A 25,707-nucleotide genomic window follows, 5' to 3' on the forward strand; every position below is an offset into this window, starting at 1 on the left:
CCTAAAACCATGGATTTTTGTTTGCAGCTCCATATTGATGAGTGCAAAATGTCAGAATCTTTATAAGAACGTAAAGGCAAAGGTATGCTGAGAATAATGATGTGTATAGGGGGTATCCACTTAGCGATTTAACCAAGCGATTGCACGATAACGACGTCGTTATTGCTTGCAAATCGCGCATGCATCAGGCATGTTTTGGTCGGAAGTGATCAGCGATGCGCCTGCCCGCTGGTCGCTTCCGACATAGCCCGTACATGCTGGTCAACCTGACGATCTCGTCAGGTTCAGCATGTGCGGGGATGAGGGATGTGCCTGGACTGAACGAGTAAACGTTCAGTCTAGGCACATCACTAGATATACAAACAAGAGCACAACAGCAATGTCGTAATCGTGCAGTGGTGCGACCATTACCAAAAAAGTTGCACAGTCTATTAACTGTGGGGGCAAAGGATCTCTAATGCTCCCCAGACAGAGCAGGTGTACAGAGCACATGCTATTCCCCTGGGTTTATTTGCTGTTAAATTCAATATGTCTGTTTTACATTCTCACACTCCAGTTTCTTCCTATCAGCCAAAGCAAACTTTGAGGCTTCTCCGAATGCTGTCTCTTTGATCTTGGCCAAAAATCCATATTTGGTGGAATTGGAGCATCGGATCAGCTGTGTTTTGCTTTTGCAAATCAGGCCCATTTTTTTATTTTGTATACATACATACACTAAGTGGCCACATTATTATAACTAGCGGGTTAGTACTTTGTTGGGCTACAATTTACTCTTTATTCTGCTTAAATCCATCTAGGCATGGATTCTATTAACTCTATTTCATGAGACAGTGGGATAATGCATGAGAGGCAAGTGGGATGGTGCCAGAGAGACAGTGGGATAATGCGTGAGAGGCAGGTGGGATGGTGCCAGAGAGACAGTGGGATAATGCGTGAGAGGCAGGTGGAATGGTGCCAGAGAGTTAGTGGGATAATTCTGGAGACAAACTGAATGGTACATGAAACATAGGAGAGATGGTGCTGGAGACACAGAGGGATGGTACTGGAGAGAAACAAGGATGGTGATGGAGACATACAGGGGGCATGGTGCTGGAGAATGTAATCCTTGCTATGCGGTTTAGTATATTAAAAAAGCTTAAGATATCAGACTTGCAGTTACATAGTTTATATTGTATAGTGATTAAAGCTTCCTACTTGGATGGACTCCGCTTCCCTGCCCTGCTCTGGAGAAGCAACAGAGAGAGGTGAAGCAAACCGAACAGGATACAAGTAGTAAGAGCTTTTTTGTCAATGACACTTCACATTTGTGAGTGAAGTTCCAGGGAAGCGTGTGGGGTATGGGGTGCCATAGCAAGGCTCAAGGCTCCATGGCTTCCCTCTACACCTGGATAAACCTACTGGTTCATCACATCTGCCTTTTTTATGGGACTAGAGAATAGGCATGTACTTAGATATGCACTGGACAAACCAAGGCATGTTGCACTGAGCATCCAGAGCACTTTTGGATTCACTGTATAGAGTTCTGCATGTTGTTACAATACAACGTCAATGTCTTGTAATCGGTTATGTGTTTACTTCCAAGAGTATATGATGTACTACAGAGTCATAGGGGTAAATTTACTAAAGTGAGAGTTTTTAGAATTGGAGATGTTGCCCATAGCAACCAATCAGATTCTAGCTATAAGGTGCTTGTTAATGTTAAGTAGAATCTGATTGGGTGCTATAAGGCAACATCTCCACAAAAACTCTGATTTCTACTTCAGGGTCCATAGGGTATCCACAGGATACCTTGGGGTATAGGTGTGACGTCAGTCGCAGGGCACCAAAGAGTTAAGCTTTCAGCCTCCCAGGATGCACTAGGTCCCCCTCCTATACCCCGCCCCCGGGCCAAGGCACCTCAGTTTAGTTTGGTGCCCGGCCGGAGTCGGGTGCACCTGTTGGAGTGGGGGCTAGAAGAGCCCCTGAAGCTTTTTCTTCATGCAGCTGTGGCTGCACATCTGGATGAACAGCATGGACAGTCAGTCCTGACGTCCATGCTGTCTTCCCTACACCCCGCCGGTACCAGAACGCCGGTACTGATCCGGGGATGCTGGTGGGCGTCTGGGGTCACAGCTAGCGGTGACCCCAGATGCTCCGGACCATGGCCGGATTCAAGGGGGACAGAGGTAAGCAGCGGGGTCCCGCGGTGGGTCCCCGCTGATCACATGGTCCTAAGTCCCCAGGCAGGGGGCTCCCTGGGGACTGGCTGCAGCGTGGAGCCAGGCGACCAACCTGCGCTTCCACTACCCCCTGGGACAGCGGACCGCAGCAGAGCGGTAGCGCTGCGGCGTCCCAGGGGTTAAATGCATGCCAGGGGAGCGCGCCTTCCCTGTCTCACAGCCGGCGCCTCCCCCGCTGCACACAGCCCTCTCTGCACTGTGCTGACTGGTCCTGTGTCAGCGCTCCTCCCCCAGGCCAGCTTCTCTCTGCTCCTCGGCGGCCATCTTCTCTGCAACGCATGGTGAACGCTGCTGGAAGTCTGGAAGGAAGCATCGTGGTCTGGGTCCCCCCGCATACCTCTCCTCCGCTGTGGCTCAGGTCTGTGTATGCAGCGCTGTGTCCTACCAGGCCCTGTGTCTGTGTAGTTGAGTGATCAGCGCTGTTAGTGCAGGAATTGTTATTTCTCTGCATTGTATGTGACTGTGCTAGCGCTGCCTGTAACTTTTCTTCTCTAAACTGTCAGCTTTATTACTGTCCCTGTTCTTTCTGCTAAAGCCCTTGCGGTGCGGTGCTGCAGGGTGGTCTCTCGCCTATTTAATACTTAATTGGTGAGAGAGGTCACATACGTGGTGCCATCATGTCTGAAAGTGATTTTCCCCTCCGGCTACAGTGTACCACGTGCAAAGTACCGTTAGCGGAGGGGGAGGGTAGCGCGGAGGGCCTTTGCCGGCAGTGTTTGTCCATGGCGCGGCCTATTACGGTTACAGCATCGGTACAGGAGCCGCCCTGGGCTTGTTTCGCTCAGGCGTTAACAGCTTTAGTGGGCCAGTTAGCTCCGCAGCCCGCGTTTACTCCGATGGGTTTGTCCCAGCAGTCTGTGGTGTCGTCACCCATGCAGGGGTTCCCACGACAATTGGTGGTACCCCACAGTCTCCCTATTTCCCCGCTCCCGGGTTCTCAGGAGCCAGCGTGGGTTAACTCCCTGACGAGTTCTGTACAGCACTTGTCGGATGTGTTGCAAGGGGAGTCTGTGATGCGGCCTCATAAAAGGCCGGTGGCGTCTCTGTCCGCTCCTTATGAGGATGACGAAGGGACGTCTGATGATGGGGAGATTCTGGATCCTTACGATCAGGAACCTTTCCATACTAAGGACGCTGATGCTAAGTCCAAAGTATATATTCCTGGACTTATTCGGGCGGTCCGCACAGCCTTGGTGATTGAGGACGAAGTTCCCCCAGCGGCTAAATCTAAGTATGCCTTTTTCAAAGATGTGAAGGGCGATGCCACAGTCTTTCCTCTTTCGGGTCAGTTGGTGGACCATTTAGAGGAGGCGTGGAAACAACCTGGCAAAAGATACCAGCCGCAGAGACGCCTGGCGGTGGCTTATCCGTTCGCGGATAATTATTTTGCTAAGTGTGAATCCCCTCCACAGGTGGATTCTCACGTGACCCGTCTTGTCCGTAGTGCCACATTGCCGATGCCATCCATGTCCTCCCTTAAGGATGTTACGGACCGCAAGGTAGAAATCTGCCTGAAGTCCGCTTATTCCCTTGCAGGGGGGGCAGCACGGCCGGCTATGGCCATTTGCTGGGTTGCCAGAGCGATGGAGCGCTGGGCGGATTCATTAGAGGCTTCTTTTGAATCCGACTGTCCGGCCGAACAGGCGGAGTTGATTGGCAATCTCCGTGATTCGGCCACCTACATCAACGAGGCGGCTCTAGACATTAGTACTCTGGTGTCTAGAATTTCTTCAGCAGCGGTAGCTGCTCGTCGCACCTTGTGGCTGCGATCCTGGAAGGCGGACGCAGATCCAAGAAAGGTCTGGAAGCGTTGCCGTTTACCGGAGAAGTTCTCTTCGGTCCGGATCTGGATAAGATTGTGGCCACGCTGGCGGCAGCCAAATCTGCTTGTCTCCCGTCGGCCGCTGCTCCTTCTGGTTCTGGACCATCGTCCTTTCGGTCATCTAGGGCCCAGGGCAGGCCCAAACCACAGTCGTTTCCTCGACAGGCTGGCCCTAAGAAATCGGTCAAGCCCCGGAAACAGGCATGGAGTACCAGACGTCCGGCCCCCAAGCCAGATGACAAGCCTGCGGCCTGACGGTCCGGGTCTCCCCTTGGGGGATCCCAGGGTGGGAGGCCGCCTGCTGCAGTTCTCCCGGTGTTGGTCGTTCACTACGACAGACACTTGGGTTCTGGAGGTGGTCTCTCACGGGTACGCCCTCTCCTTCCGGCACAGACCCCCGGCTCGATTCTTCACCACGGGTCTACCATCAGACCGGAACAAGGCTACGGAGCTGCGGAAGGTATTGCACACTATGCTCCAGGCTGGAGTTATAGTGCCTGTTCCATTCTCCCAGAGGGGCCAGGGTTTCTATTCAAATCTATTTTTGGTACAGAAACCCAATGGGTCATATCGTCCGATTCTCAACCTCAAAGCACTCAACAAGTCTTTGCGGGTCCCGAAGTTTCGGATGGAGACCCTACGGTCCATCATTCTGGCGCTGGAACGTGGGGACTACATGGTGTCATTGGACATACAGGACGCTATGGCGGTCATGGCGGCTTCTCTGCGGCTGCAAGGAGTCCGCATGTTGCCGTACTTGGACGACCTGTTATTGGTGGCAGGATCTCCAGAGCTCCTGTTACACCACTTGGACCTGACCATTGCACTGCTGCAACGGCACGGCTGGCTAATCAACTGGCAGAAGTCCACTCTAATCCCGTCTCGGAGGATTCTGCATCTTGGAGCCTTATTGGACTCGGGACAGCAAAGGATCTTCGTGACGGAGGACAAGATCTCTGCTTTACAGTCAAGGGTGCGCAGTTGTCTGCACAGCCGCCGGGTGTCCTTACACTCGGCGATGAGGTTACTGGGCTCCATGGTGTCGGTGTTCGACATGGTGGAATACGCCCAGTTTCACTCCAGACCTCTGCAGCACCTGATCCTGTCCAAGTGGAACGGGCTGCCTCAGTCTCTGAAGTTCCAGACGATTGTGCTCACCCCGGAGGTTCGCCTGTCCCTTGCGTGGTGGTTAAAGACGACCCACCTCAACAAGGGACGTCCGTTCTGGGTTCCAAATTGGGTCCTGTTGACAACGGACGCCAGTCTTCGGGGCTGGGGAGCAGTTTCGGCTCCACACTTGTTCCAGGGCAGGTGGACACCGACAGAAGCGGAGCTTCCAATAAATATCTTGGAACTCCGTGCGGTCTTCAATGCTCTCCTGCAGGTACAGCGGTTTCTCCAGGGTCACCCGGTGCAGGTCCAGTCGGACAATGCTACCACCGTGGCCTACATAAACAGGCAAGGAGGAACTCGCAGTCGGGCGGCTCTCGTAGAGGTCTCTCGGATCCTGGTTTGGGCGGAGCGCAATCTTCCGGCCATATCAGCGGTCTTCATCCCGGGAGTGCTAAATTGGGAGGCGGACTTTCTAAGTCGCCAGGACGTTCATCCAGGGGAATGGTCCCTGCACCCGGACGTTTTTCAACTACTGGTGGACAGGTGGGGTCTTCCAGAAATCGACCTCATGGCGTCCCGGCACAACAAGTTGCCGGTGTACGGGTCTCGCACAAGAGACGAAGGGGCGTCTCTGGTGGATGCTCTGTCCGTCCGGTGGACGTTCAGGTTCGCATACCTGTTCCCTCCGGTCTCCCTTCTTCCACGGGTAATCCGGAAATTCAAACAGGAAGGAGGGACGCTCCTGTTGATAGCTCCCGCGTGGCCCAGACGGCACTGGTTCTCAGACCTTCAGGGTCTGTCCGTGGACAGTCCTCTGCGGTTGCCGCTACGACCGGACCTTCTGTCTCAGGGTCCTTGTCTTCACCCGGACCTGACTCGGCTGTCTTTGGCGGTGTGGCTGTTGAGACGGCCATGCTAAGGTCCTGGGGGTTTTCCAGCTCTGTGGTGCGTACCATGTTACGAGCTCGGAAACCGTCTTCCGCGAGGATATACCATCGCGTGTGGCATACGTTCTTCCAGTGGTGTCGACCGAGAGGTTATGCACCGCGGGAGTTTCGTCTGTCTCGGATTCTCGCCTTCCTGCAAGCGGGACTAGATCATGGGCTTCGCCTTGCTTCTTTGAAGGTACAGGTTTCGGCCCTATCTGTCTGGTTTCACCGTAGGATTGCTACAATCCCGGATGTGCGCACCTTTATGCAAGGTGTTCTCCGTATTCAGCCGCCCTTTGTTCCACCTGTGGCGCCTTGGGATTTGGCTGTGGTCCTGAGGGCTCTCCAAGGACCGCCGTTTGAACCACTGGGCTCAGTGGATATTAAATGACTAACAGCTAAGACTGTTTTCCTTCTGGCCGTTGCTTCAGCCAGACGTGTTTCTGAGTTAGGGGCTCTTTCTTGTAGACCCCCTTTCTTGGTTTTTCATGGGAACAGGGCAGTGCTCCGCACTCGGCCCGAGTTTCTTCCCAAAGTTGTTTCCCAGTTTCATGTTAACGAGGAAATAGTTGTTCCGGCCTTTAACTCACCGGGTCTTTCCGTGGGTGAGGCCTCTTTGGATGTTGTGCGGGCCTTAAGGACTTATGTTGACCGCACTTCTTTGTTTAGGAAGTCGGACGCTTTGTTGTCCTCTATGGCTTCTGTAAAAAGGGTTGGCCTGCTTCAAAGCAAACTTTGGCAGCCTGGATCCGTATGGCTATTTCTGAAGCTTATCTTCATGAAGGCCTACCGGTCCCTCCTTCTCTGAAGGCTCATTCCACTAGGTCTGTGGGTCCTTCGTGGGCAGCTCGACGTGGTGCCTCGGCAGTTCAGATCTGCAAGGCTGCTACGTGGTCTTCTGTCCATACCTTCGTGAGGTATTACAGGTTTGACACCTTCGCCTCTCAGGATGCTTCCTTCGGGCGGCGGATTCTCCTTTCTGCACAGGAGCGTCCCCACCCTTAAAGGATACTGCTTTGGGACATCCCCAAGGTATCCTGTGGATACCCTATGGACCCTGAAGTAGAAAATATGAGATATGGTAAGAACTTACCCTTGTTATCTCTATTTCTACGAAGTCCATAGGGTTCCACAGGACTCCCGCCCTGTCGCACCTGTGCTGCAGATGGGCTTTGCTCTGGTCACTGGTTTTCCGTCTCCCTCTGGTGAGAATGTGATTCTTGTATGTGTCCAGATCTTTGTTCTCTCTCTTCCTTCTCCTCCTCCGGCCTATGGCTTGGTAACTAACTGAGGTGCCTTGGCCCGGGGGCGGGGTATAGGAGGGGGACCTAGTGCATCCTGGGAGGCTGAAAGCTTAACTCTTTGGTGCCCTGCGACTGACGTCACACCTATACCCCAAGGTATCCTGTGGAACCCTATGGACTTCGTAGAAATAGAGATAACAAGGGTAAGTTCTTACCATATCTCATATTTTTAGTAAATATACCCCATAGTATTGGTCCTATTATTAAAATTTTAGTGTTCTGACCTGTGCTAAATTATTAATTTATTGACATTTACTAATATAGTGTCAGCATATTCCACTTTTGAGATCTGGGAACAAAAGAGTAATAAAACAAGACTGGATGACAGCACACTAATCACAGAGCAAAAGGACAGAACAAAAGGAAAATAATGTAATGGATTCATTGATAAAAAAAACAAAATCAAAGTTTCAGAATGTGTTCCCTTTCCAAAATGTAGGCAGCAATGATGTCATCCTCCTATCTCACAGCTCGGCTATACCAGCGTCCTATATTTCAGTTAAGGACACAGTCACAAGAAAACTTAATGAAGGAACACGAATCTCCCTTCCTTTTCAATGTTATCATTCATCTTTTAATAACTTGGGATATTTAGTCACCAAGAATAGATAAAATCCCTGCCTCTCTTACATGTCTCATTTCCGGAATTTCAGGATATTAGTTTAGAACAAACTGATAGTCTTCTCTGCACTGGTAACAAGGTCATTACGCAGGTCATAGTTTTAGACTTTGCATCATCATGGCTACTTTTGTGACTGTGTGGGCAGCTTTGTATGTACAAATACTGATATTACAAACAACTCCAAATTCATATTGCTGGATTTAAAGGAACACATTTCTCATCACAGACTCCACTGTTGGCTTCCTTGCAGTGTTATAGAGGGATACCTTTTCAAGGATAACTATTGTACAGGTATCGTAGGAAAAATGCAAACACCTGGATAAATGAGAATTATAAATCCATTGTGCATGGATACCTAATGTAAATGTCACACGGAATGTACAGTCTGTTCCAATTTAACACAAATAATTCTTATTTTTCCAATGTTATATATCCACCTTATCTGGCCTTTTCTACAGATACTGTTACTCCTATCCTAAGGAATTTCAAAACCCATGTCCAACAGTGTAATTAATATGACTTGAATAATTTAACAACTACTTTTTGAAACCACTGAATTGTGTATCCAGACATGGTTTTTAAGGATCTAACAAAGTATTAAGTGCACAATGAAATGCTTGGAAAGTCATACCAAAGGAGAATGAGACCTGGGATAATATTTATATCAATGATCTAAACATACTGTACACTCACATAATAAAAAGTACTTAGAGCAAAATACACAATTCTCATAACAGTAAATGATTTATTACAATATCCAGACCCCCCACCCCACACACACACACACGTCTTCCATAGACGTCATTCAGATTCAGAACATTATAGAAATCTAGCAAACCACAAACACATCACCTGTCACCTTCGAAATCTTTAACATGTGGCCTATGGCGAACACGCTCCTCCATGACCTCTTCCTCTCAAACAAACTAACCTCCATCCATGACCTCTTCCTCTCAAACAAACTAAGCCTTTTGCCAATAACAGAAACATGGCTCACAATCAGACATCACGGTTGTCTCTGCTTCACCTACAACTCCTAGAAGGAGGCAAGGATGTAAGGTTGGAATTCTCCTTTCCCCACACTGTACATTCACAGTTCTACCAAATGTTCCATCGCTCACATTCAAATACTATGACGTACATGATAATACATTTTCTCTGTGTTTTGCTGTGAACTTTCGGTTCCCTAGACCACACTTACTGTATCTTAGCAACCGTTCATTAATTTGAGTGATTTCAACATCCCTTTGACTGTCCATATTCTTCATATGCCTCCAAATTACGCTCTCTAACCTCCTCTCTCGGGCTCTCTTTCTTTACTCAATCAACCCTCTGACCCCAAAGCAACATTGCTGTGTGATGGAATCATATAGCCCCACAAAGCACTTTTACCCTTGCATTCTTAGCCCCATATGCAAAATGTGGAACTCCTGTTATTGTTCTACGCTCACCAGCATGGCCTTCTTAGCTCTTTGCGTATTACTACCCTGTATTGTTTTATTACTGTCTTTGTTCTAAAGTGCCACAGAATAAGGTGATGCTATTTTAATAAACTGTGGAAACTGGGCTCATGGAGGAATACATATAATTAGGCCATTATAAGAAAAGTGATGTTTCCTATATATTTGTGAATGTCGGTATATACAGTATTGCCCCTAGTCTCTTCCAGGCCAGCGCTCTTAAAGCAGTTTATTTATTTAAATAAGACACTGGCATCTAGATCCTTCTTTCAAAAATATTCCCAAATTGTACTGTAGCTCCATCTTCAAAATTGTAATTGCATCTATCACATCATCTCCCAAATGATATTCCAGCTATTTATTAATGAAAGGAGAAGGAGGTATTTCAGTAAAAAAAAAATGCTTGAGGATGAAATACAATAGCTGCAATCTTCTGCGTTGATCAATCAGCTGATGTGCTGAGGTTCTCATATAAATATAAAGAGCAGCGTTAGAGTAAGCTGGGAGCCTGTACAACACAAACAGGAGAAGCAAAGTCTGACCACAGCACCCTCTGCTGCCTAAATAAAATATTTACACGGTCCAGATGCAACCTGCAATGATGATGTTCTCTTCCAAATATTGGGCAAGAAGGGGAATGTCCCTGGACTCTGCAATGTCTCAAGATTTTCTAAGCAACTCAACTGTAAGTACAAAAAAAACCCCCTACTTTTAACATGTTTCTCTCTGTATTGGATTTGCTATTTATTTAATAATTTAAATGATATATTAAACTAATACAAATATGGTAGCTAAAATAAATGTTGAATTCAAATTTAATTTGTTGCTAATGTTCTTCAAGTAAACATGTAGATGATTTTACCAGTAGGAAATTACTATCAAAGTTGTTAGATGGCTTTAACCTGATTTACTATTTTTAGTTGTATTTTTTTATACTTTAATAATGCCATTTTATGCATCACAATGTCCTGTCAATTTAACATTGTATTTATCAGCAGAAATATCTCATTAACTTTAATGAAAGCACAAAGCTAGACTGATTTTGCAGTGGAACAAAAGCACTGCAAAACTTTAATGAATTACTTTTCCCTTTGCCACTACTTCTAGTTTCAGAGATGTATTACTGTGTTCAATTGGGTCTGCTAGGTGCTGAGTCTACACATCCATCTTAATAATCAATACAATAGCAGCACATGCCCTTCCTCCATGAATGAAGACTGCTGTTATGTCAACCAATGAACAATATTTCTTTTAAAAGCTATTTATATTACAAATCACTGGACATTACTCTTAAAATAATAAATTCAACTTGTAACTGAAATCTTGGTTAGTTTAATTTGCAGAAAAAAACATGTTTCCATGGAGTTCATTTTCAGGTCTTTCAAAAGTTCTTCTAATCATAAAAGGATATAAATTCAGGGTATAGTTAGATGGAAATTGTTCTAACACAATTCAGATTTCCTTTGCTTTACAGTTATGAATAGATACACCTGGAAATGGATAGTAAGCAGCATCAATAGTACAGGTTGAGTCTCCCATATCCAAAATGTTTGGGACCAGGGGTATTTTGGATATCGGAATATTCCGTATTTTGGAATATTTGTATACCATATTGAAATGTTTTAGGAATAGGATCCAAATCTAAACACAATGCATTTATGATTTATATACACCTTATACACACAGCCTGAAGGTCATTTTATACTTTATTTTTTATAATTTTGTGCCTTAAACGAAGTTTGTGTACATTGAACCATCAAAAATCAAAGATTTCACTATCTCAGTAATGGTAAAAATATTCTGTATTTCGGAATATTTGGATATGGGAGACTCGACCTGTATTTGCATGATGAATAAAATGTGGACCATACCTAGGGATCATGGTTATTATATGGAGATATCACAAAATGTTTCCCTTCCTGAAAACTGTTGAGAAGTAAAATATATGACTCTGCACATATTTATAGTGTTAGCATAATTTTTAACCACATTACTTTCAGCCTGCAATTCAGTGAATTAACATTACAGAGTTATTTATTGTAATGTAATGATGAGCTGAATAGCTTTGCCACTGACATTTATTTGGAATTGCTATGATCATCTGGTATCAATGAATCAATTTAAAAAAATATTCATAATGAACATTTAAAGGAAATGTTTTTATAGTACAATATAATGTGATAATTCCTTATTAATGATAGAACTAATCCTTGCTGGCTAATTGGCTATTTGAAATGTTAAAATGTAGCACTATTAGTTGTGGGATTTTGTATGTTATTATTATTGTTCCAAAATACTTTGAAGTATCATGGCATATTTTATACTTTGTCTTTGCTGAGACTCCTGGAAAGCCAGTGCCTTTAAGTGGAACAGAAAATGCCGTTTACTAATGCTAAATTAAAATGAATTCTAGTTAGTATGTTGAAATGACTGGATTATATTAGTTGACGAAATGTAATTACAGGTATTGACATATGAGTATCAGTTTCAAGTCATGAAATTATGGGAATAAATGGAATAAAATTTATAATTTGGCATAAACAATCTTTGGAGTGTGTAGTTAGAAACCATATCCTAATAGCTGTTCCTTAGTACAATATGGACTGATTTGAGCTGATGGACAGCATAGCAACAAATAACTTGCCTATATGCAGCATAAAGCATAATTATGATAGATTATACAATTCAAAGCTGTACCTATATGGAATGATACAGCTATGGGTATTTTTTAAGTGTTCTCATTTGTTCTTGTAACCACAATTAATTACAGTGCTCTAACGTAGCCACAGTCTTGTGGCATCCAGTCACATTGTCGACAGTTCAAGAGTTACCATGTATTCATATATTGACACCACAATGTGGATATATGTCAACATGTCGACAGTCACCATGGCGACATCCTCAGAATGTCGACATGTTCACAATGTCAACATCTGAAATATTACCATGTGAAATGTTGACATTCTTAGAATGTCGTTGGTTAGGCTGCAGGAAGGAGGGTTAGGGATAGGCACTAGGTGGAGGGGGAGGGTTTAGGGTTAGGGTTAAAATACTTGTTCTGTCAGAGGCCTGTGCCAGAAGCGATGGTCCCATAACCGCCAGTAAATTGAAGTCATGCTGGAGCCACTGCAGCCGTTGGGACCAGGTAAGTGACTGCTGGGCCACCAGGGACATTAGGTTGAGATTCTATCCTGTCGATATGTCATATGTGTAGTAGACATTGTAAATGTCAACATTGTCACTGTTGACATGTTAAGCATGTCGACATTTCGACCGTGTCGACATTCTCATGTTGACCTGATGCATGTCAACATGATAACTATCAACGTAACATATCACACCCCAGTCTTGGAATATATTGTAATATGGCAAGAGTGGTTACATTTGCTCATCAATGACCTCATGTTATTCAGACTACGGGCCAAATGTAATAGGGTGAAAGTTTAGAAAATGTGAGAGAAAACGGTCAAATTTTTAAACTCAGCCAATGTAATAAAGTCACAGAACATGCAAACTCGCATGTTTTTCAGACTCAAAAAAAATAACTATCAAATTTTTAAACTCTCATCCAGGTGTTTCCTGTTTTGAAAATACAACTCGACCAATATAATAGTGTGTGAGTTTTACTGCTAAATTCTCACATTTTCTAAACTCTCTCGCCCTATTACATTTGGCCCCAGATCTTTTAAATTGTGTAATTTAGTAATGAATACACATGTGCACCAGTTAGGAGATCTGGAAAACATGAGCTGTTAGGGGCCCTTGATGGAGTTTGTCCACCCTGGTTATATGGTATGCTAAAATCATCATGCTGCTAGATTTTTAGGCCTACAATATTGGAGAACAATATCATTCATACAAATAGGAGTACTTCTCTGGAAGTTAATATGTTGTTTTCAAATCAAGATTGTGCTCAATTTTTATCACTTCAATATTGCACCAGTGTGGAGACAGCTGATCTGTCTCCACGATCTCTTTCGCTGCTACTTCCATAGCAGTGAAATTTAGCATGTTGAGTCTGACTCCGCATTGCTTGTGCGCCTGCGTGAACTGGGCCCAGCGTCAGGCGGTAGGAGCCAGACAGGGGTTGACTGATCCAAAAGGATACCTCTTCACAACCCAGTACTACTTCCCATGGTGAAGGCGCAGCAGGGTGTAGGAGCAAACACCATCTGAAGTTGGCGAATGCTCCCACTGTCAGGCTCCATAAATATAATATTTTCAGAGCTTGATATATTTAGGTCTTCATACTAGTGTATGGGGACAGATCGGCACTGAAAGGTAAGAAGGAGATATCACTGATGGCTCCTGTGTAACCTTTTATAATAAATAGCACTGATCCTTAATTTCTACAAAAGTAGGTAAAAATGTAAATTTTCACATGCTTTTGTAGAAATTAAGTGATGATGAATGGACCCCTTCATGTTTTTTCTCTTTTTTTAGCCTTGGAGGTTGCCATGAAATAGTTATGAATGAGGAGATGTTCATTATAAAATTGCAGATGTAGATCTATGCATCAGGAATAATATACATGGCATTAATAAGAAGTAAATGATAATGTAAATATCTTCACACTAAACACAGGAAAACACGCAGTATATTAAGCAAATGGTTTAGCAGTTTTCCCTGTACAACCCTGGTTTGCTACTGACAGTCCTTTTCTAGAATTCATACTCTTGTAAGAGTGCATCTATTTTATTGTGTATTTAGCACTTCTGGATCTATAGAAGTCTCTACACATAGGTAAAGAATACAGTAATAGGAATCTATTACATTACAGGGCGTAATCGCAAAAATGAATGTAATAGATGAACTAAATGCATATTTTTTGTAACCTACTGTTGTGATGTCTGGAGGAGGGCGAAGTAAATATATGTATAATTCTTTGGTTTATAAATTAAAAACATAAACAAATGTGTGCTGACCATGGAGATAAGCTCATACCAAAACTGATCTATTTCCATCCTAGCGTTATTGGTTTTGTGCTCAGTACCAACTAAACATGGGCTCGAGTCTATTGATCGCGAAGTAAATAGCACCAGGAGGGAGCTCCCGGTGCTATTCAATTCATTGCTCGGGAGGGGTGCGAGCAGAAATCCAACAAAAGTACAGGCGTGATGCTCTTTTCTGCCCTTAGCGCCGGGAAGTTTAGTCGGAGAATGCCCGTTCTCTCGACTAAACACTTTGTTTAAGGCACGAGGGGCGGGAGAAGAGGTATTCCCTGACCTAACCGCGCAGAATTGAATAGCGCCTGGGAGCTTTCTCCTGGCGCTATTTACTTCGCAATCAATTGAATTGAGCCCTATGATTGCAGTCTTAATACGAGCATCTATGTGCAACTAAGCTGTGGGCGCTCTTTGTGAATTGTGGTATATATTTTCAACTGAGTAACATTTACAATATAAGTGGCAATGGATTCCTAAGGTTGTTTTACTATAGGTCAATGTGAAACGTTGGTGTTGGTGAACTAAGAAATGTAATGAGAAATTATTGTGCTCATGTTTTCCTGTAGAAACACGGGATACCTGATTTGAAAGTCCAATAGTTTTTGACATCCAGAACCTTATAAACAGTTTTTGGGGTTTTTTGTGGAAGATTATTTTTACTTATCACTTGCAGTCAACAAATAGCTAATTTCTCCTTACAGCTAAAGTACATGCTTATACGTTTTCCATAGCTTTGTATGCTTAAGACCAGGATTAGTTCACAATCTGGATTTATTTTGCTTCATGAGTCCCATAAGGAACTTTTATGAAAAAGTTTTCTGAAACAACAGTAACCAAACCTATGTTTTGCCTTCTTATCTGTGCACCAGTTATCTCAAATGTCTCGCTAGCAAATCAGAGTCATAGCAGGGGGCGGGGTCTAGGGCTGGCGCTGCCGACCGCTTATGTGACATCATGATGTCACAGAAAAGGGGACGGGAACAAGAAGTTAGGAGCGAGGTGCATCCTAACAACTTGGCAGGTACCAAGGTAGCAACATCGATTACACATTTAGGCCTTGATAATCATTGTTTATTTTAAAGGCACCACAATTCCACAGCTAAAACAAGTCAAAAGCATAATGTTACAAATACAAGAGGCACACATACAATTAAAATTCACATACTGTATATGCAATACAAACATACCATAATAACACCCATAGAAATAAAATTTAACAAACATGAACAGGTGTATATAAGGTAGAAAAATAGTTTCCAGTCATAGCGTCGAGAGGGTGCTGTCACGACCCGCCCGTGGGGACCCTCAGTCAGATGACTGAGAGTCGGGTAACTAGGACGTGGAGAAAGCAGCAGGCGAGGAGGATGAATATGTCTTCCTCATCAGCTAGATCCGGGTGTTGGTGAGACTTGACCAGAGACGCGGAGTCTAACTCACTGGGGGGGGTGTTTCACCAGTGACCCTTCCAATTGGGATATGGGCTTCGCTACACCCAGCGAGCAGGTCGCGGCCCCCTGGTCAGGTACCCGGGAAGTAGCGAGGAGACTAGGTGACAGGAATAGATGGACTAACAGTAGTGAAAATGAGAGGATTGTACTGAAGAATATCACTGAGGTTGATAAACTGGGTATCGCTGAAGAATATCACTGAGGTTGATACACGGGGTATCGCTGAAGAATATCACTGAGGTTGATACACGGGGTATCGCTGAAGAATATCACTGGAGATTGATATGCAGAATGTCACTGAAGAATATCCTCTGAGATCAGTACGCAGATTAGTACTGTAGTATATCACTGGAGATTAGTATGCTGGTTAGTACAGAGTATTTCACTGGAGATCTATACGCAGAATAGTGCTGAGAGATATCACTAGAGATTAGTATGCTGGTTAGTACTGAGTATATCACTGGAGATCTGTACGCAGAATAGTGCTGAGAGATATCACTGGAGATTAGTATGCTGGTTAGTACTGAGTATATCACTGGAGATCTGTACTCAGAATAGCGCTGAGAAATATCACTGGAAGTAGTCACTGGAGATGAATCCTAGGTAGCCGGTCATAGCAGGAGAGAATCAATTGAGAGATCACAGGGCTACCATTGGAGGAAAGCCCAGTCAGGTGATACAGATAACATGGCTGCGCCCATGACCGCAGCCACAAGAACTCCACAGTGATGCAATGCTAGGAAGTCTTAGCAGACCCTGGGGAGAATACTCAGCGCGCCACCCGCTGCTGCATCTGACCACCTGGGAGATCAGGGGAAGCTGGCGCTGCAGTGAGTAGCGGCCGATCCCAGGCCGCATCCTGATAGGTGCTGCTCGTGAAAGCTTACAGGCTAGAGGGAGGGTCAAAGTAGTAGGAGCTAATAGGACACAAATGGAGATGGACGCAAAGTAGATTTATCTAGCAGGTGGTTGGATAGGCAGTAGTGAACAGTTTGGTTTAGAGAGTCTGGTCAGGTCTGACTGGGTGTTCTATAAGTGGGGAGCAGCATGGGAGAAATCTTAGAGAGTGTGAGAGGTGGTAAATAGAGGGAAGGAGAGGCATAGGTCAAAGCAGGAACTGAGATTATTAACCAGAGTGTATCTTGTAACAAGATCAGAGATGCTTAAAGATGTTGAGTTGGTGAGGGCTTTATAATTGAGGGTGTGCATCTTGAAATTGATTCTAGAGAGAACTGGGAGCTAGTAAAAAGATTTGCATAGTGGAGCAGCAGATGATGCCCGGTGGGGGAGATAAGCAGAGTGCCAAGAACAGAGGACCTCATTCAGAGTCGGTTGTACGCCTAACGACCGCAAAACTGAAAAAGGAAGCAATCGCACGGCCAGTCGGTTGCAACCAAAGTGACGCACATAGGTGAACAATGCACCTCCTCTAGCTAGCGAGTGATAGCTAGCGTTCGAGTCAATCGTTGTCAGTCATTGTCAGTCGCTGTATGTTAATTTTCTTCTGATGGTCGCGGCCACTTGTGTTGTGTTGATGCCCACATGTCATGTTTTCATGCTCTATCGATCAGCTTGTTACTAGCTTGTTGCCAATTATTATTCGCTAATGCAAACGCAACTGAATCAATTACAAGCCAATTAGCAGTGTTATTAGCTACAACAAACGATTATTAGCTGCTTGCATTGTGTGGCTCAAATAGAAACATCAATCCTAACATCAGTAACATCGATAGTATCGATTGTACTCTGGGGCTTGAGAGAGCACATACCCAACCTCAAGCTGTACGATCAGCCAGGCCTCTAACCTGCTCGCAGAGTGACGTTTTACTACTTCCGGCCTTCTATGTCAGTCGTAGCAGGTAATTTATGTACACCCCTGAAACGCCCTGAAAACGGTGAGGAACGCCTGCATTTTCAGACCACCACCCCTGTCAACACCCACAAACGGCCTTTCATGTCAATCAACTCTCGGAAGCCACTTCCTGCTCGTAAGTCGTATGATCGACAGCATTTTGGATCGCAAGGTCTCGTATGCACATGCGCACAACTAACTGTACGCATGCATGGTTTGGAAACATCAGATGCATACGACCAACTCTGAATGAGGTCCAGAGCCTTGAGGTACCTCATCAGATAAAGGGAGAGTATGTGAGCATGCATCAGGAGCAATCGGGCAGAAGGTGAACCAGGAGAGGAAAGTGCTATGAAGTCCAAGGAAGTGAAGGGTGTTAAGGAGAAGATCGTGATCAACCATGTGGAATGCGACAGAGAGCTCAAGGAGTTTGAGCAGGAAGACCCTTATTTTGTATCATTGTTCACATTAGTGATTAAGGTAATTGCCAGACTGCAGGGGGTGGAGGAGAGAGTGGGTGGAAAGAAAGTGAGCCAGGCAGTGCTTATCAGGTAATAAACTGTACATTAGTTTGGAAGCTGAACATGAAAAATAATGTAGTTTTACTAACTTTATATTGATTTCTGTCAGGTAATGTGACATGCTCACTGACCTGATCTTTTCAATTTATGTGATGTTCTAATGCATTCTCAATAACTTTTATGTTATTCTGCTGTGCACCATATTTGCCACTGCCTTGGATGTTTTATCAGTATCATATAGCCAGTGGTGTCACTGAACGATATGGTACAGTATTTTACAAATATTGTAGTCTTCAGTGAAAATCACATACAAACAGTGGAAAAAGCCCCAAGCGTCAGTGATATGGCTGATGCATGTTAATAGGTCACATTTTTTATGATCACAAAGTGGCTGCTTCAGTTGGGTATAGGGGATACATGATCACACATTTAGGTCTACAATCCAAATAAGGGGGGTAAATTTGCTAAGTGTCGCTTTTCAAAACTGCCGCACCTTTGGAGTCTTTGGCTACTGGATTTGTAGGAGCAATAATATTACATACAAGACATGCTTGGTTCTGTTTTAGTATTCAGCAGCCACAACTGTAGCAGCTTTGTTAAGAGATTCTTAGTAAATTTACCCCAATATCTTCCCGTGAGACTACATTGGTATCATATAAAAATGGGTAGATGTGTGGTAAATTATGTTGAAAATAAATTTTTAAAATGACATGTAACTATTGGTGGAATTTACCTAGCCCCCAGTCTCCTAGTCCGTGCACTGGCAGCTGGCAGGCTCCCTATTGGAAGTACTCTTTTCTAGTTATACACTGGAGTGACAGTCCCAGGGGGAGGAGTGTTTCCACCAGGGGTCTGCTAATCCAGACGGCCTTTAGCCAAAAAACGATTCCAATGGGAAGCCATTTCTCTGTATGTCAGCACTACGTAGCTTGTAGGGGATGCATCCCTAGAACCGGGTATTGTGCACATGCACTTTTTTCCCTACCTTCCAGTTCTCAGTTAAGCTGATTTTGCATGCACAATGGACACTGCCACCCATAATGATTAGCATCCGGGCAGCCCCCCGTCTCTCCAAAAGACAGGAGCAGCCACTGCATGTAACAAAAGCAGGATAATGATACATGTTTTGTTTGTAAAAGTCATTCCTTACTGACGTGTCCTTTTTACTGTGGCTTCAGTTGCGTCACGTTCTCCATCTCTGTGCCCCTGGTCCCTTGTGACTTGGCCGCACTGAGCATCTTCTTTGCTTAAAATGTGCGTCTTGTTCACATAAATGAAACAACTGAGAGTGATGGAACTATATTGCTAGCGAACACTGGGCCTGATTCCGAGTTGTACGCAATGCCGATGATTAGCTATTGCAATTTCCTTCACATGTGTCAGGAGAGCTGCACTGTTTGCGGCTGGTCAGACTTGACCGATATGCATCGATGTTACCGATGTTTATGCTATTGCACATCGTCAGACGTATATGAGAGGGCAGCAGTGGGCATTCCTATGCTCGGCTGTGCTTTGGAAAGCATTAGCATATTTTAGCGACTGCGTTTCAGGAGAGAATGCAGTCGCGATTGCATTAATGTACAACTCTGAATCAGGCCCATCATCTGTGTACAGTATGTCTGAGTCTGTAAAGAGAGCTCCAGATGCGTCTTTTCCTTACACCAAGTTCCAATATGTGACTATGTATGTGTGTAAAACCACTTCCTGTGCAGTTAAAGTCGCAGCCTAGTATCTCTTGTGCACTGTGATCGACTAAGGGGCTGATTCAGAAGAGGACGGAATTGTAAGGCTGCACACAAGCAGGTAATTCTGTCCTAGAAAATATGCAAATGCAGCAGGAGGTGTCTGACACCCCCTGCTGCACTTGCGATCCCAGCACTGCGACCAACGTGGATGGCGCCGGCCAGCTGAGTAAGCCTCAGCGTACACAGGCTAGCCGGCTTGTGAGGCCGGGAAACTGCGTCCGTGGATGCAGATCCGTTCCACTCTCTGTAAACATGGGCGACACCCCTGTTTACGGGAACGCTGGCCGTCCCCACATTACCCTGTAAATGCCTCTGCCTGTCAATCAGGCAGACACATAGCAGCGGCTACGTGTGGTCATGCAAGGCCTGTTCTGCACATGTGCAGAATGGGCCCTGTCCTGATAATCGGGAATCTTACGTGCAATGCTAAATCAGACCCTGAGATATAAAATTTAAAGGAAAATTCTACTCCTCTCGGAGCGTCTGTCTTGTCAGGTGTCTCGCGTCGTATGGTGTAAAGATGCCTAGTATGAGGACACATCTATAAGGACAATTTATGATATACCATATATTAAATGTTAGAACATTCACTGTATGTTAAACTAAGCTTTGTAAGCTAAGATTATCAAATAACTAAAGCAAGAATAAATGCATGTATAAAACTGGAAATTTCAGCGCAAAAGCTCAAGAATACCAGACAAGCAGTTATGACACTGTCAGTGGTGCAAGCAAGATGGAAAACGAAGTTCTGAAAAAAAAATGTAAATGAACAGTGGGAGATACAGTACCAAGGTCTACAGCTTATATGTACCCAGCAAATGCTCAAAATGAATATCTGTTCATTCAGTGGGCCCTATTGACTACAATCCACATTTCAAATGCAGATGGTAGTGTGATATTTTTGTCAGGAAATATTATGGGAATTTATCAAAAATCCCTTGCAGCGACAGAGCTTGCGATAAAGCTCTGTCCCTGCGAATCCCCTCCACAGTTTTCTCACTGTATTTTTCCAGCGAAACCAGTCAGAAATAGCCGGGTCTGCTAGGAAAGTCCCGAGGAGTCAGAGGAGATCCTTTTTGCACACTTGTAGAACAAATTTCCAATTCAAAAATACAGCAGGCGGTGTGGTCGCACCTTGTCATCTGAAGCACAGCTGGCTGTATTCACATTACATACGACCACGTCATTTAAGTGGTTAATAAATTTGTGATACTAAAATAATGTGAAAAGGGTGTAAAACACACTTTTTAAATTTTTTTTGTAAAATTAATATTGATAAACAGGCCCCAGTGTCCCTTTATGTACTGGTTAGAAATTGAATGCCAATACCTGAAAATTTTCAACTAGAATATCATTTAGAGGGGGCGATTCAATTCAACACAAATTGAATAGCGCCGGGAGCGAGCTCCCGGAGCTATTCAATTCAGTGCACTATGTGGTCAGAGAATGGTGGTTATCACGCCTTAACAAGGTTAAGTTGCGTTAACCGGCATTCTCTGACCAAAGTGCCGGGCGCGCGGCTGTTAGTGCCGCGCTAAGCAGAATAACAGCTGTGCACCCGGCACTTTGGTTGGATTTCTCCTTGCATCCCCAGGGGGGTGCAAGAAGAAATCCTTAGCGCGCCCAAACAGCATGTGTATTGAATAGCTGTGGGAGCTCCCTCCCGCGGCTATTCAACATCACACCGAATTAAATTCCCCCCAGAGATTCTTAAATGCTGTAGGCATTGCTTCAAACTGTCCTGCCAATTTCCACTGGCCTCATTTGAGGACATGTACTCTCCTAAATTCAAGCTCGTTTCAGACACCACCTGTTGCAGATCCCTTTTAATTAACACAGACTTTAGGGCTCCATACAATAGATGGTCATTTTCCCCGATCCGACTGGAACTTCCAATCTGCCCGTCAGAAACATAGATTGGAGGTCATCGATGATCGCCGATCCATCAGAAAATTGGGCTTGTTCTACTTTTTAAAAATCCCTGATTTACCGATCACGATCATATGTTGATTGGGAGTGACAAATAAGGGAAATCCAACACGTTGGATTTCACTGATACCCCTAACTTGGCACCTGGACATCAGGGAATTGCGACAATCCATTGCTGATGTATAGGGCCCATTTCTCCTTGGCCTTCAGGCAATTTTTACAGTGGATCTCACACAATTTTACTTGTTTTCATCAGTTTTTCAAATGGAACCATACAGATTTTGGGCTAAATTTACTAAGCAGGTGGTTTGGCGTCATTTCAAAACTGCCAGAAACCACAGCAGATTGACTGCGGTTTTTAGGACTATTTGAATTTTGGTGTCTAAACTGTAACCACCATCAATCCCTGGGGATTTCTATATGACAACCCGCTGTGACAGTTTGTATTTAAACTAGGGGTGAGCGGGTTCGGATTTCTGAAATCCGAGCCCCCCCGATCCGAGGCCGATCCGAGTCAGGCTCGACTTTTTCCGCCTGACTCGGATCTGAAATCGAGGCAAAACGTCATCATCCCGCCTTCCGGGTCTCGCGGGTTTTGGATCCTATATAAGGTACCCGCGTCTGCGCCATTTTCTCACTCGGCTGTGGACAGTGAAGAGGGAAGGGTGGGAGTTAGTGCTGGCAGGGCTGTGTAGTGTAGTGCAGTGTAGTGTTGTGCTGTGCTGCGCTGTGCTGCTGTTGTCCATAGGGGCTGTGTCCACTCCAAAGTCCTGTGCAGTGTCCCAGTCCTAAAGGGGTGCTGTAGTGTTGTCCAGGGGGTGCTCTGTCCATCAAGGGTGCTACCCCCAAGTGCAAAAAAAATTAAATATTTTTTCTGTGTTTGTGAATTGTGTGCACTGTGGCTGTACGTGCATCAACAAAGGAGCAGCGCCAAGCGTGCGCCTGTGTCCCATAAGTAAAGGGCCGGCTGGCTTGTCCATTAAAGGGTGCTGTAATCCCCAAACTACACTCCAAACAAAATAAAAAAATATTTTCTGTGTTTGTGAATTGTGTGCACTGTGGCTGCAGGTGCATCAACAAAGGAGCAGCGCCAAGCGTGCGCCTGTGTCCAATAAGTAAAGAGCCGGCTGGCTCATTTCTTAAAGGGTGGTGTAACCCACAAAGTGCACTACTCTCCAGCAAAAATAAAAAAATATTTTCTGTGTTTGTGTGCGCCTTAGCCGCACGTATATATCAATATAACATAAATGGAGGACCAAACTTTCTCCAATAAAAATAAAATAGGAAAGATCAAGAACCACTTCCTCCTAGTGCTGTTGCTGCTGCTGGGAGTTGTTCATCATCCCAGAGAGGAAGTAGGAACACCACTACTTTTACTAAACAATTGACTCTCCAACAGTCCCTAGCGAAGAGGATGAAGTATGACAGAAGTCATCCTGAAGCAAAACGTATAACTGAGGCCTTGACTGCTATGTTGGTGTTAGACGTGCGTCCGATATCCGCCATTAGTGCAGTGGAATTTAGACAAATAATGGCGGTAGTGTGTCCCCGGTTCCAAATCCCATCTAGATTCCACCTGCATCCTCAAAGCAGCAGCGACAAGTGTGCGCCTGTCTGTTAAAGGGTGGTGTAACCCTCAAAGTGCGCTCCACAAACAATAAAAATATTCTTTTTTTTTTTTCTGTCTTTGTGAAATGTGTGGGCTGTAGCCGCACCTGCATCCTTAAAGCAGCAGCGACAAGTGTGCGTCTGTCTGTTAAAGGGTGGTGTAACCCTCAAAGTGCGCTCCACAAACAATAAAAAAAATCTTTTTTTTTCTGTCTTTGTGAAATGTGTGGGCTGTAGCCGCACCTGCATCCTCAAAGCAGCAGCGACAAGCGTGCGTCTGTCTGTTAAAGGATTACATCGGTGACAGCATCCAAGTAGGCATGTCAGACAGTCCGTACATGTACTGGCAGGAAAAAGAGGCAATTTGGAGGCCCCTGTACAAACTGGCTCTATTTTACCTGAGTTGCTCCCCCTCCAGTGTGCACTCCGAAAGAGTGTTTAGTGCAGCCTTGAACCTTGTCAGCAAAAGGCGTAGGAGGTTGCTTCCACAAAATGTGGAGAAGATGATGTTCATAAAAATGAATTATCAACTCTTCCAGGGAGACCAGCCTCCAGAACGTACAGAGGGACCTGTGGTGGTGGATTCCAGTGGGGACGAATTAATACTCTGTGAGGATGAGGATGTACACAACACTGAAGAGGGTGAGGAATCGGTGAATGAGGAGGATGAGGACGACATCTTGCCTCCGTAGAGCCAGTTTGTGCAGGGACAGATTAATTGCCAGCTTGTTTTGTGGTGGCCCAAACGAACCAACAATTTCAGCCACAGTCGTGTGGCAGACCCTGGCGCTGAAATGATTGGTTTGTTAAAGTGTGCATGTCCTGTTTATTCAACATAAGGGTGGGTGGGATTGCCCAAGGACAATTCCATCTTGCACCTCTTTTTTTTCTTTGCATTATGTACTGTTTGGGGCCTAGTTTTTGAAACTGCCATCCTGTCTGCCACTGCAGTGTCACTCCTAGATGGGCCACGTGTTTGTGCCGCCCACTCGTGTCGCTTAGCATAGTCCTCCATCTACCTCGGTGCAACCTTTTGGACATAAAAACACTATTGTGAGGTGTTCAGAATAGACTGCAAATGAGTGGAAATTAAGGTTTTTGAGGTTAATAATAGCATAGGAGCAGAAAAATCAACACATTCTGTGATTTTAGCTGTTTTTATGCTTTTTAAAAAAAAAAATACAGATCCAAAACACAAAACCCAGAACCCAAAACACCGAAGGGTGGTTTTGGCAAAACCAATCCAGATCCAAAACCAAAACACGAAAAGTGGCTGGTGCACATCCCTAATTTAAACCACTGTGGAATAGAAGCTATTCTATTCATATTAATTTACTTATACTCAGGGACCAGGCTGCTATCAGGGGTACAGCCGGTACTAATGTACCAAGCCCAGACTCGGAGGACGGTCCGCAGTGTGCCAATGACACGACCGTTGACCTGCTTCTTATTCACATGCAGATATCTGTCTGTGAGTAAGAAGAAATTTGCTAGCGGGATCATTGTCGTGCTCAGACGCCAGCACCCCCTCCTTAATGTATGCATTCTCCATGGTCGTTGCTCCATCCCTTGCCCTTCTCAGCCCCCACAGCGGTGTTCTCTAGTGATCAGTGGCATCCTCGCAGCGCTCTGCCCATAGGAGCCCCCATGCATCCCTGTACGATCTCTGGAATCCGCATAGATGACCGGCTGCGATCACTGCTTGCGGTGAGCTGAGAGGTGATGCTACTACATACCAAACTTCTGATGCCTCGGGCAATATGTCCATGTTTAGATAAGTCCACAGCTGTGATTAACCATTGGCTGCAGTCAGATTACCTCCTTATCCAGGGACCAGCATGGTGGGGAATCTGTTGTAGTCTGTATAGAGAGGATCCACTGCCTCATAGTGATCTTCCAACTTGGTTCCTTTAGTGTTGTTTGCAGGCTGCTGTCGCCATTTCTCCCCAAGTGTATCCTTGAATCCCCCTTCCCAAGCATGCCTGTATCCTTCCCCCTCTCCAAGTGTGCTTCTGTTACCATCCCTCCTCAAGTGTATCTCTTTCCTTCCCCCTTCCCTGTCTCTGCCCTTCCGCCACCCTATGACTCTGCTCCCCATGGCTGGTGGCCGACTAGCAAACAGCATGGATGAACGGAGGCAAGACTGTGGGTCTCACTCAGACCTGCTCGCAAGCACCTGAGCGCTTGCA

The 25,707-nt window shown here is 45.1% G+C and overlaps 1 protein-coding gene across 1 annotated transcript in view; it reads left to right on the forward strand.

Moving 5' to 3' along the window:
- Nucleotides 1-10,055: 10,055 nt before the first annotated feature.
- Nucleotides 10,056-25,707, forward strand: part of TPH2 (tryptophan hydroxylase 2) — a 420,033-nt gene continuing 404,381 nt past the window's right edge. Inside the window, exon 1 of the mRNA XM_088452471.1 lies at nt 10,056-10,154. Coding sequence (XP_088308597.1) covers nt 10,056-10,154 — 99 coding nt within the window. The remainder of the gene's footprint in view (nt 10,155-25,707) is intronic.

Source organism: Taudactylus pleione, unplaced genomic scaffold, assembly GCF_031769625.1.
Source record: "Taudactylus pleione unplaced genomic scaffold, aTauple2 ptg000038l, whole genome shotgun sequence".
NCBI classification, from domain to species: Eukaryota; Metazoa; Chordata; class Amphibia; order Anura; family Myobatrachidae; genus Taudactylus; species Taudactylus pleione.